Below are 12,815 nucleotides of genomic sequence, written 5' to 3'. Positions count from 1 at the left end.
CTCACCCACCTCACCTCACCCACTTCGCCTCACCCACCTCGCCTCACCCACCTCGCCTCACCCACCTCACCTCACCCACCTCACCTCACCCACCTCACCTCACCCTCCTCACCTCACCCACCTCACCTCACCCACCTCACCTCACCCTCCTCACCTCACCCTCCTCACCTCACCCACCTCACCTCACCCTCCTCACCTCACCCACCTCACCTCACCCACCTCGCCTCACCCACCTCACCTCACCCACCTCACCTCACCCTCCTCACCTCACCCACCTCACCTCACCCACCTCGCTTCACCCACCTCACCTCACCCTCTTTGCCTCACCCTCCTCACCTCACCCACCTCACCTCACCCACCTCACCCTCCTCACCTCACCCACCTCACCTCACCCACCTCACCCACCTCGCCTCACCTACCTCGCCTCACCCTCCTCACCACACCCACCTCGCCTCACCCACCTCGCCTCACCCACCTGGTTTCCACCATCTCCATGTCTCACCCATAGCACCTGGGTCTGCCCCATGACCTCCTGGCAGCAGGGAGGGCCTTCGACGCTTCTCGGTACCTCAAGGTTCACCTATCCTGGCACAAGCACAGTGGGGACATCGCCGCTGCTTGTGTGTAGACATGCATGTAGTACCGACATCTCTGCGTTATTGCAATGGTCAAGGCCTATGATACCATCAACAGGCCAGGGCTCTGGGTTGTTCTTCGTGCTTTCGGAGTCACGGAATCATGAAGAACCTTCACGATGGTGGGCGGCAGCCCCAGAGGAGCGACGCTCACAACAACGAGCGGAGTGCTAAGTGGATAAAATACAGCAAGTTGGCACAGTGGGGGGTACAGCTGGTGGTGCATCTACCGGCGGTCATCTCAGTCAGCCAACTCATGGTAGCTGGGTCTGTCCCGTGACTTCTTGTCAGCGAGCCTTCGACACTTCACGTGGCCTCAGTGCACCTGGCCTGGCACAGGCTCTGTGATGACGTCACCATCACTTAGTGGCGATTGGTGGGTGCTAGTATTGGTACATGTGTGTGTACGCTTGTGTGTGTGTACGTGGGTGCGTGTGTGTGCACGCGCCCATCAGGACCAACACTTGCACAACTTCTTCTCGTACTGCGAGCGCGCGGAGGAGGCGGAGACGGGGGGTGCCCCCCTCAACGAGGGGGAGCTCATCAAGTACTTGAAGGTAGGGGGCCAGTGGGCCGGGCCGGTTCATCATCACGGCCGTATCGGAGACACCGAGAACCAGCTCCGACCACGGCACACCCTCACGTCCCCGCCACGTGTCTCTGCCTCGTGTCTCCGCCACGTGTCTCCGCCACGTGTCTCCGCCACGTGTCTCCGCCACGTGTCCCCGCCTCGTGTCCGTTTTGTGTGTGCGTGCAGCGTATTCTGTCTCGTGTCCGTGTGTCCTGTCCATTTGTCTCCCGTGTCTCTCGTCCCCTGTCCCATGTCTAACGACTTTCTGTGTCTTGGGTCCCATAACCAAATGTGCCTTGTGTCTCGACTCCCCATTGGCGTGTGTCCCCATGTCCCATGTCTCTGTGGCTGGGTACTCTGTATCGTGCCTCCGCGTCCTCCGTGTGTTCCCTGTCCCCCGTAGCGATGCCGTGTAACTACGTCCCACATCCCCTGTCTGTCTCTCCATATCCGATTGTCTCCGTGTCCCATGATGTCTCTGTCTAATGTAGGATGTGGGTGGTTTATTTGTATTTGTATGTATTTGGGTGATTTGCTTTTCTTTCTTGTACTTTGCACTCCTGTCCTGTGTATGTATTGTTTTTGTTGTTGTAACGTTCTTATCCACCCTACTGGACATCTGTGGAAAAATCGGATTCCTCCGGTAATTATGATTACAGTAAAACCTTGGATTGCGAGTAACTTGGTCTGCGAGTGTTTTTCAAGACGAGCAATTTTTTTATGAATATTAATTTGATAAACGAGCGAGGTCTTGCAATACGAGTAGTACGTGTATACGCTTTGTCTGCCGAGTGTCACGTGATCACAACTGATACACGAGTGCTTTGATATACGAGTGCTTTGGATTACAAACACGTTTCCGGAACGAGTTATGCTCGCAATCCAAGGTTTTACTGTATTTTGATTCTGATAATGTTCCTTGTCCCCGCATGTCTCTGCAGAGTCTGCACGCCGTAGAGAGTCACGTGATGGTGGCGTTCCTGCCCACACTGCTTAATCAGCTGTTCCACGTGCTCACCCACGCCACCCACAGCGACGTCGCCATCAACGCCACGCGGTGGGCGGGGGGGCGGTGTGGGGTGGAGGAGCGATGTTCGTGTTGCGCTTGTGGACCCACCGCATGCCCAGGCAGCTTCTGTTTGGCTGGATAGACGGGGCTAGTGTCGGCATGACACCGGCTGGAGAAGTGATGGACTGAAGGATGTGAAGCTGAGTGGACTTGCCAATTAGCAGTACCAATGGTGTCAAGATCGGCCTCTATGGAGGAGGCTCGTGAAGGACCCTACTATAAAATGTGAGGCAGTCGCCCTCATAAAACAACGGACAGAGGAGTGACGCTCACAACAACGAGCAGAGCGCTGGGAGGCTGATACGCAGCAAGTTGGCATAGTAGAGAGTACAGCTGGTGCATTTTCCAGTCATTTCAGTCAGTTAACCCATGGCACCTTGGTTTGTCCCGTGACCTCCTGCCAGCGGGCGTTTGACACTTCACTTGATAGCCTCAAAGTGCACATAGTCTGGCACACACACCTTGGTGACACCACCGCCACTTAGTGGCATAGTGGTGTATGTGTTGTGTCAGTTGTGTGTGTTGTGTGTGTTGGGTGTGCAGGGTTCTTATTCACGTGGTGTCTCAGTGCCATGAAGAGGAGTTGGATCACTTCCTGCATTCTTACGTCACGGTGACTACTACATCGTCAATTCCACTCTATGTCCTTACATCCCCGTGTGTCCCCGTGCGTCCCCTTGCTTCCCTAAGTCCCCCCATGTTTCCCATGTCCGCCCTTGTCCATCCGTGTCCATCCGTGTCCCTGTGCCCCCATGTCCTCCTGTGTCTCCATGTGTCTCCTCATGTCCCCCCATGTCCCCGTGCGCCCATGTCCCCCCATGTGCCCTGTGTCTCTCCATGTCCCCATGTGTCTTCCCATGTTCCCGTGTGTCCCTGTGTCTCCCCATGTCCCCCCATGTCCCCATGCGCCCATGTCCCCCCATGTGCCCTGTGTCTCTCCATGTCCCCATGTGTTCCGTTGTTGCTGATTTTTGTTGTTGATTGTTGTTGTTGACTGTTGTTGGTTGTTGTAGTTTGTGTTCAAGACAGAGGAGTCTGCGGAGGCCTGCGAGGGCCTCACCCTGCACGAGGAACTCGCCAAGTCGCTCGGCTTCCTCCTCAAGCCCAGCACCGACTTCCTTACCTGCAACAAACTCCTCAAGGTGAGAGGCAGTCCAGCAAGCTGCTCACCCCACACCCTCACCCCACACACTCACCCCACACCCTCACCCCACACACTCACCCCGTCCCAGGGTGAGTGGGCAGTCCAGCAAGCTGCTCACCCCACACACTCACCCCGTCCCAGGGTGAGTGGGCAGTCCAGCAAGCTGCTCACCTTCACCCCACACACTCACCCCGTCCCAGGGTGAGTGGGCAGTCCAGCAAGCTGCTCACCCTCACCCCACACACTCACCCCGTCCCAGGGTGAGTGGGCAGTCCAGCAAGCTGCTCACCCTCACCCCACACACTCACCCCGTCCCAGGGTGAGTGGGCAGTCCAGCAAGCTGCTCACCCTCACCCCACACACTCACCCAGTCTCAGGGTGAGTGGGCAGTCCAGCAAGCTGCTCACCCTCACCCCACACACTCACCCAGTCTCAGGGTGAGTGGGCAGTCCAGCAAGCTCCTCACTCTCACCCCACACACTCACCCAGTCTCAGGGTGAGTGGGCAGTCCAGCAAGCTCCTCACTCTCACCCCACACACTCACCCCGTCCCAGGGTGAGTGGGCAGTCCAGCAAGCTCCTCACTCTCACCCCACACACTCACCCAGTCTCAGGGTGAGTGGGCAGTCCAGCAAGCTGCTCACCCTCACCCCACACACTCACCCAGTCTCAGGGTGAGTGGGCAGTCCAGCAAGCTCCTCACTCTCACCCCACACACTCACCCCGTCCCAGGGTGAGTGGGCAGTCCAGCAAGCTGCTCACTCTCACCCCACACACTCACCCCGTCCCAGGGTGAGTGGGCAGTCCAGCAAGCTCCTCACTCTCACCCCACACACTCACCCAGTCTCAGGGTGAGTGGGCAGTCCATCAAGCTCCTCACTCTCACCCCCGGACACTGGATCTGTCCCGTGGCCTCCCGTCAGCAGCGAGCCTTTGACACTTGATCTGGCCTCAAGGGTGCACCTAGCCTGGCACAGGCACCATCGCAATGTCACCACCACCGAGTGGAGAATGGTTGGCTGCGTGTCGGCGTCATGTACGTTGGAGTGACCGTGCGTGATGATGGTGAGGAGGAGGTGATGTTGATGAGGTGTCTCTGTCTCTTCTCCAGTTCTCATGGTTCTTCTTTGAGATCCTCATCAAGTCCATGGCTCAAAACCTCGTGGACTCAGGGAGGATCAAGGTGGTGATCTCCTGAGCCCGGCCGTGAACTCTGAACCTGTTCCTGCAACCCCTTACACAGTCTGACCCCGCACCATGGTGGCATTTGTGATTGTGGTGGTTATGGTTGCGATTGCGGTGGTTATGGTTGCGATTGCGGTGGTTGCGGTTGTGATTGTGGTGGTTGCGGTATTTGTGCTTGTGATTGCGTTTTTTGCAGTTGTGATTGCGTTGGTTGTGATTGCGGTGATCTCGGTGGTTGTGATTGTGGTGGTTGCGGTTTACATTGAGGTGGTCGCGGTTGTGATTGAGGTGGTCAGGGTTGTGGTTGCGATGGTTGCGGTTATGTGTGCGGTTGTGGTGGTGCAGCTGAACCGGACGCAGCGGTTGCCGGCGTCGTTCCACACGGCGGTGGAGGAGCTGGTGGTGGCGGCGACGGAAAATATCGTCATCAAGCACCGCGAATTCGCGAGCGAGACGCGGCGCGCCAACCACAGCCTCGCCGCCTTCATCAAGGTCACCGTGTGCTGTGTGTGTGTGTATGCTGCGTGTGTGTTTTGTGTGTATGCGCTGTGCGTGTGCTGTGTGTATATGTTGTGTATATGCTGTGTATATGTGCTGTGTTTATGCTGTGTTTGTGTGCATGCTGTGTGTGTGCTGCATGTGTGTGCTGTGTGTGTGTACTGCGTGTGTGTTTATGCTGTGTGTGTATGCTGCGTGTGGGCTGCGTGTGTGTGCTGCATGTGCACTGCATGTGCTGTGTGTGTGTATTGTGTGTGTGTGTGTGTGTTTATGCTGTGTGTGTACGCTGCGTGTGTTTGTTGTGTGTATTTGCTGTGCGTGTGTGTGCTGCGTGTGTATGCTGCGTGTGTGCGCTGTGTGTGTGTGCTGTGTGTGTGCGCTGTATGTGTGTGCTGCGTGTATGTGTACTGCGTGTGTGTGTTTATGCTGTGTGTGTGCGCTGTGTGTGTGCGCTGTGTGTATTTGCTGTGCGTGTGTGTGCTGTGTGTGTGCGCTGTGTGTGTGTGCTGCGTGTGTGTGTACTGCGTGTGTGTGTTTATGCTGTGTGTGTGCGCTGTGTGTATTTGCTGTGCGTGTGTGTGCTGTGTGTATGTGCTGCGTGTGTGCTGCGTGTGTGTACTGCGTGTGTGTGCTGCATTGTGTGTGCTGCGTGTGTGTGCTGCATGTGTTGCTGTGTGTGTGTGTGCTGCGTGTGTGTGCTGCGTGTGTGTGCTGCGTGTGTGTGCTGCGTGTGTGTGCTGCGTGTGTGTGCTGCGTGTGTGTTTTGTGTGTATGCGCTGTGCGTGTATATGTGCTGTGTTTATGCTGTGTTTGTGTGCATGCTGTGTGTGTGCTGCATGTGTGTGCTGTGTGTGTGTACTGCGTGTGTGTTTATGCTGTGTGTGTATGCTGCGTGTGGGCTGCGTGTGTGTGCTGCATGTGCGCTGCATGTGCTGTGTGTGTATTGCGTGTGTGTGTGTGTTTATGCTGTGTGTGTACGCTGTGTGTGTTTGTTGTGTGTATTTGCTGTGCGTGTGTGCTGCGTGTGTGTGCGCTGTGTGTGTGCGCTGTGTGTGTGCACTGCGTGTGGGTGTACTGCGTGTGTGTATTTGCTGTGCGTGTGTGTGCTGTGCGTGTGTGTGCTGCGTGTGTGTGCTGCGTGTGTGTACTGCGTGTGTGTGCTGCATGTGTTGCTGTGTGTGTGTGCTGCTTGTGTGCGCTGCGTGTGTGCGCTGCGTGTGTGTGCTGCGTGTGTGTGCTGCGTGTGTGTGCTGCGTGTGTGTGCTGCGTGTGTGGGCTGCGTGTGTGTGCTGCGTGTGTGTGCTGCGTGTGTTGCTGTGTGTTTGTTTGCTGCTTGTGTGCGCTGCGTGTGTGCGCTGCGTGTGTGTGCTGCGTGTGTGTGCTGCGTGTGTGTGCTGCGTGTGCTGCGTGTGTGTGCTGCGTGTGTGTGCTGCGTGTGTGTACTGCGTGTGTGTTTGTTGCGTGTGTTTGCTGTGCGTGTGTGTGCTGCGTGTGTGTGCTGCGTGTGTGTGCTGCGTGTGTGTGCTGCGTGTGTGTGCTGCGTGTGTGTGCTGCGTGTGTGTGCTGCGTGTGTGTGCTTTGTGGCATTCGCGTCACTAGAGTTGGTGTCACCCCCCATGGACCTCCTCCCGTACCGGACCACACAGAATCCTTCGTCATGTGTTTTGTACTAACGTTACTCGTACATCGTGATTCCCGTATATCACTGAATGTGATGGCAATAGTAGTGACGTAAACAACTAGCAAAATAAAACTTACACCTTTAGATTACAATATAATACGTACAGTCACGTGGTTAAAGTGGAAATTCGGTAAGAAAACAAGATAATTCGAAGTAAAAAAAACGTCAACATTTAAGAACTACATTAAATCAGATATATACTTGCAAGACAGTGATGTTTTCCAAGGAAAAAAAAGGCTAAAATGAAAAAAACTTAATTTAAGGTTTAAGTTATATTTCTAAACATGTATCAAGAAACATAGCATTTCCTCCCACTTCATGTTTTAAATTGTCAATTTCTCTATTTAGTTATCAAATAGTTATATAATCAATAATTGTTCTACATGTAAGTTTATTATCAATTTTAATCATAGAATAACATGTGATATAGTTGTAAATTGCTTAAATGTCATATTTCTGAGATTATATGAATACTCACAACAAAATAGTTTTGTAAAATCTTTCTACATTGAATTACAACATTATTTGTTACAACATTATTAGTAACTGAGCAGAAGCCTTTTTTTATTTTTCTCCTTTTCCTTTAATTACGACTTGATTCTCAAAAATTGTATCGATATAGGTTCACAAATACTAATTAGCACAATATTGTAGCTAAAACACCCGAAAATTTGACATAATCAGCGACTATAAAAACACGAGCAGCGACGAACACAACAGCGCGTGCTGGCAGCACGTGCAGACGAGACCACGTGACTCGAAGCGTCACTGGAGTTGGGTAACAATGACTGCCCTGACCGGAGCGCATTATAAGGTTCAAAAAGTAAATTAGCATAGAGTTTTTGCCTTGTAGGTATATTGATATAGTACATATAAGCTGGGCTTACGAAAAAAAAGGATTTTGTTGTTATAACTACAGGGATATTTTTATTAAAAATAATTAATTTCTGCTGAAACACTGCACAGACATGTTCTAGGCAGTCATTGTGGTGTCACCCCCTCTGATGGTGTCACCCGGTGCGGTCTGCACCCCCCGCACCCCCCTAGTGACGCCACTGCGTGTATGTGCTATGTGCACATGTACGGTATGCGCTGTGCGTGTGCTGTGTGTATTTGGTGTGTGTTTGCTGCGTGTGTGTGTGCTGTGTGTGTGTGTTGTGTGTATACTGTGTGTATACTCTGTGCACTTCGTATATGCTGTGCTTATGTTGTGTGTGTGTGCTCGCTGTGTGTTTGCTGTGTGTGTGTGCTGCATGTGTGTGTCCTGCATGTGTGTGTGTGCTGTGTGTACGCTGCGTGAGTTTGTTGTGTGTATGTGCTGTGCGTGTGCTGTGTGTGTATGTGGTGCTATGTGTATGCTGTGTGTGTTCTGTATGTGTGCTGTGCGTGTATACTGTGTGTGCTGCGCCTGTGCTGCGAATGTGCTGTGGATACTGCGTGTTTGTTGCATCTGTGGTGTGTATGCTCTGCATGTGTGCTGTGTGTGTACGCTGTGTGTATTTGCTGTGTGTGCGCTGCGTGTGCGCTGTGTGTGCGCTGCGTGTGCGCTGTGTGTGCGCTGCGTGTGCGCTGTGTGTGCGCTGCGTGTGCGCTGCGTGTGCGCACGTACCTACGTATGCCCGTGTTTCCGTGCGTAGAGGTGCTTCACGTTCATGGACCGCGGCTTCCTCTTCAAACTCATCAACTCGTACGTGCACAGTTTCGGCCCTGGCGATCCCAAGGTGAGACTTTGGGAAGACAAAGGCGGTCGGGCGTTTGCGTTACCCCGCAGGCTGCACCGCCAGTTCACTAGCGGCACTTGCCCTGACAGCCTGTGTGGGCTACACAGGGGATCTTTATCTGTGTGTCTGTGGGGAGCGGTAGTGTAGCGGTTCGCGCGCTGCGCTACGAACTCGCAACCCGTCACAATTATCCGAACCGCTCTTGAGACTCCCCTAGGTCGACGCAGCCTAAAACGAGTACCTGGTGCAGTGTGTGAACGTCATCGCTAGGGAGACAAAGGGGGCCGGGCGTGGTGCTGGCCACGCAACCCCCCCATGTGTCGTATCGGCCTTCATAGGTGTTACTCGCTCACAGCACTTGCCTCAAAAGTCTGTTCATGCTATACGGGGGATCTTTGCCTTGTGTGTCCGTAGACCCTGTTTGAATTCAAGTTGGCATTCCTGAAGGAGATTTGCAGCCACGAGCATTACATCCCCCTGAACCTCGCCATGTCCTTCAGTCGGGGCCGCATCCAGCGGTACCAAGGTGACGCACGCATGCGCACACACGCACGCACGCAATCACAGGCACGCGCGCACACACAGGCAAGCGTACATGCACAGGCGTGCGCACACACATCCACGCACGCTCACACACATATGCACAGGCACATACATGCACATGCGCACAGACTCGCGCGCGTACACAGACATGCACACACAGGCACATACACACGCATTCCTGAAAGTCTCCATGTGGCATGTGTGTGTCACGTGTCTCTGTGTCTCCATGTGTCCCTCGTCCAATATATCTTTGTTCCTATGTCTGGACATCGTAAGCCTCCTCTCTCTGTTGTAATTCCATGTCTATGTGTCTACATGCTACGTCTATTGATGTCTCTGTGTATCTCTTGTGTCTCCATGTTTCTGTAGCTCTGTGCACTGTATCTCTGTGTCTCCGTGCCCTGTATTTCCATGTCTCCGTGCGCTGTATCTCTTTTTCTGTGTCTCTGTAGCTCCGTGCCCTGTATCTCCGTGTCTCTGTATCTTTGTGCCCTATATCTCCATGTCTCTGTGTCTCTGTGTCTCTGTGCCCTGTATCTCCGTGTCTCTGTGCGCTATATCTCTGTGTCTGTCTCTATCTCCGGATCTCTGTGTCTCCGTGTCCCTGTACCACGCATCTCCATGCCTGTGTGTCTCTGTACCACGCATCTCCATGCCTGTGTGTCTCTGTACCACGCATCTCCATGCCTGTGTGTCCCTGTACCACGCATCTCCATGCCTGTGTGTCTCTGTACCACGCATCTCCATGCCTGTGTGTCCCTGTACCACGTATCTCCATGCCTGTGTGTCCCTGTACCACGCATCTCCATGCCTGTGTGTCCCTGTACCACGTATCTCCATGCCTGTGTGTCTCTGTACCACGCATCTCCATGCCTGTGTGTCTCTGTACCACGCATCTCCATGCCTGTGTGTCCCTGTACCACGCATCTCCATGCCTGTGTGTCTCTGTACCACGCATCTCCATGCCTGTGTGTCTCTGTACCACGCATCTCCATCTCTGCATGTCTCCATTATCACCGTGTGTCAGCCATTATGGTCCTTGTGTGGAACAGATTTGCTCTTTCCGACGGAGGCGACGCGAGAGAGCCTGCCAGGTACCCCCTCCTCGATGATCCCCTTTTGAATCCCCTGGATCCCTGCTAACCCCCTGATTGTGCCCCAGGTGTGGGGGGATGCTGGTGATTGCTGTGATCGGCTGCTAACGATGACGCGGCCCGTGCGCTGTGTGTGACGGGGGTCGTCCCTTCCTCCGCATATCCCACAGAGCCATCTGTCGCGCCGTTCACATACAAATCAGGTCGTTATTACGTGCAGCACATACCGGATGATTGGTAAACACGCTCCTCATTTACACTCTCGCGCACACACAAGGTAGCCATCTCAATTTGAATCGGTGTTGCCTTTGTCATATTGAACACACAGAGACAAAGATCCCCCGTGTAGCTTTACCAGACTGTTTGGGCAAGTGCTGTTAGCGAGGAGCATCTATGACGGCCTGCACGGTCACGAAGGGGTGGGTGGCCAGCACCACGCCTGGCCGCCTTTGTCTCCCCAGTGGCGATGTTTTATACACCGCACCAGGTACTCAATTAAGGCTGACTAAAACTATTTCAAAACTAAACTATTTTTATTTAACCAGGTAAGGCCTACTGAGCTACGTAACCCTTTTTTAGAAGCGACCAGGCTATTACAAATCGCTCAACAAACATCATGTGGACATTTATAGCAGTCAAATACTCTAAACACGTGACGTTGTTTCTAAATGTGGGGGGTGAAAACCGGAGGACCCGGAGAAAAATCCACGCGACCACCACGGGGAGAACACGCAAACTCTGAACATACAGCAGGCGTGAGGGTCAGGATCAAACCCATGCCCTCTTGCGTACCAGGCGAGGGAGTGAACATCTCCTCGCCACCATGGCGAGATGTTAAGAGATGGCCCAAGACTTGTTCAGATATTCGTCACTGATGTTGTCCGTGAACTGGAATTTAACTTTTGGTGGCCAGGTTCGTAGCGCGGTGCACTAACAGCTGTGCCACCGCTCCCCCCATCACGTACACACGTATACACACACACACGATCTCTGCATTCCTTTGAATCGGCACCACGTGTAACATAGCACGCATATTCACCAACCATCCGGCTTGCGCGGTGTGTAATGAACGGGCAGCGTGGCGGGTGGGTATGGCCCTGGAGGGTCGGGCGGCGGTGGCGGCGGTGGTGGTGGCGGAGCTGAGGGGGCCGGCAGTGACAGGCGCCAGCGCCGTCTCGGGCGCGATCGGCCGCGCCGGGGAATCACGTGCTCGGGGCGCGATGTCGCTGCGGAAGAGGGACTCGCGGAGCCGCGTCTCGGAGTTTGGCCCTCTTACCAGATTTTGCTGCGGAGCTCTTTCGCCAGGAGCCACCTGGCCTTCACAAATGATTGCTCAACAAAGTGGGACAATCTTCATCGCGTGGACGCCATCTAAAACATTCTGTATTCTTCCACCGCTATTTAAACTTAAGTAAAGCATCTTGGCGCTCGATATAACGATTAAGCGCCGAGCTTGAGATGATGAATTCTCGTCGACTCGGAAGCGTCGTTTCACCGAGACCCCCGAGAAGGACGATGGAGCCCAACTCCGAGGCGTGGCGGTGCGCGGAGTCCCAGCTTGGGGGTTCGCTCGGGTGAGGGGGGGGGGACCCCCAGCTGGGGGAGCCGGAGTCAGAACGGAGCTGTTGATTGGCTCGCGGGCACGTGGGAGACTACCGGAGTGCTGCTGCTCGATCTGCTATGAATCTACCCCCGATCCATACACCACCACGCACAAAAACCCGCACACGTACACACACACGCGTGTGCATGTTTGTGTGCGTGTGAAGGGGAGCGGTTGTGTAGCGGTTAGCACGCTGCGCTAAGCACCCGGTGACCCGAGTTCGATTCCCGCTTGCGGCCAACACTTGTGACGATTATCTGAACCTGTCCTGGGCCTCCCCTAGGTCGACTCGGCCTCAAATGAGTACCTGATGCGCTGCGTAAACATTGTCACTTGGGAGACAAAGTCGATCGGACATGGTGTTGGCCACCCACCCCCTCATTGTACCATGCCGGCCTTCATAGGTGCTCGCGAACAGCAATCGCCCCAACAGCCTTTTCGGGCTATATGGGGTGTCTTTGAAGGGTGTGTGTGGTGAAAGGCAGTTGCTGTGGCTGTCCACGTAGAATGTCCCAACACTGGCTGGGGAGGAGAGGCTGCCATGCCTCTATGGAACACAGAGTGGGTCATGGCATAAGCGCCCCTGGGGCGGTAGTGATTGGATTACCAGTGTGCCGAGGCGGGCTGGTGTGGGGCGTGGAACGGGCTAGAGAAGAGATGGAGTGATGGGGTACGGGAGGACGTGGAGCTGAGTGGACTTGCCGATGACCGGTACCAGCGGTGTCAAGATCGGCCTCTGTGGAGGAGGCTCGTGAAGGATGCTGCTACTCGGCAGTTGGAGGCAGTCACCCTCCAGCACCAGAGGAGGGCAGAGGAGTGACGCTCACAACAACGAGCCGAGCGCCAGGCAGCTAAAATGCAGCAAGTTGGCACAGTAGGAGGCACAGGTGGTGCATCAGCCAGTCATCTCAGTCAACCCCTGGGACCTGGGTCTGTCCTCTGACCTCCTGCCAGTGAGCCTTTGGCACTTCACGTGGCCTTGAAGTCTACCCGGCCTAGCACCAATCATCCTGGTGATGCCCCCGCCACTCAGTGAAGAATGTCGGCTGTTGTTTGTGTACACGGATGCACT

At 54.4% G+C, this 12,815-nt stretch overlaps 1 protein-coding gene across 7 annotated transcripts in view; it reads left to right on the top strand.

Annotated features, from left to right (window-relative positions):
* The window catches only part of DOCK9 (dedicator of cytokinesis 9), a 123,754-nt gene that overhangs the window by 55,943 nt on the left and 54,996 nt on the right, over positions 1–12,815 (top strand). For all 7 annotated transcript variants that reach the window (XM_078880257.1, XM_078880253.1, XM_078880252.1 and 4 more), the window contains 8 exons: positions 1,091–1,192; positions 2,148–2,263; positions 2,819–2,888; positions 3,289–3,417; positions 4,530–4,601; positions 4,949–5,095; positions 8,420–8,503; positions 8,918–9,029. In XM_078880257.1, the coding sequence (XP_078736383.1) occupies positions 1,091–1,192; positions 2,148–2,263; positions 2,819–2,888; positions 3,289–3,417; positions 4,530–4,601; positions 4,949–5,095; positions 8,420–8,503; positions 8,918–9,029 (832 nt within the window). The remainder of the gene's footprint in view (positions 1–1,090; positions 1,193–2,147; positions 2,264–2,818; positions 2,889–3,288; positions 3,418–4,529; positions 4,602–4,948; positions 5,096–8,419; positions 8,504–8,917; positions 9,030–12,815) is intronic.

Source organism: Lampetra fluviatilis, chromosome 56 (assembly GCF_964198595.1).
Source record: "Lampetra fluviatilis chromosome 56, kcLamFluv1.1, whole genome shotgun sequence".
Lineage (NCBI taxonomy): Eukaryota > Metazoa > Chordata > Hyperoartia > Petromyzontiformes > Petromyzontidae > Lampetra > Lampetra fluviatilis.
Note: the sequence above shows the minus strand (reverse complement) of the source record. Positions and strands in the feature narration are given on the sequence as shown.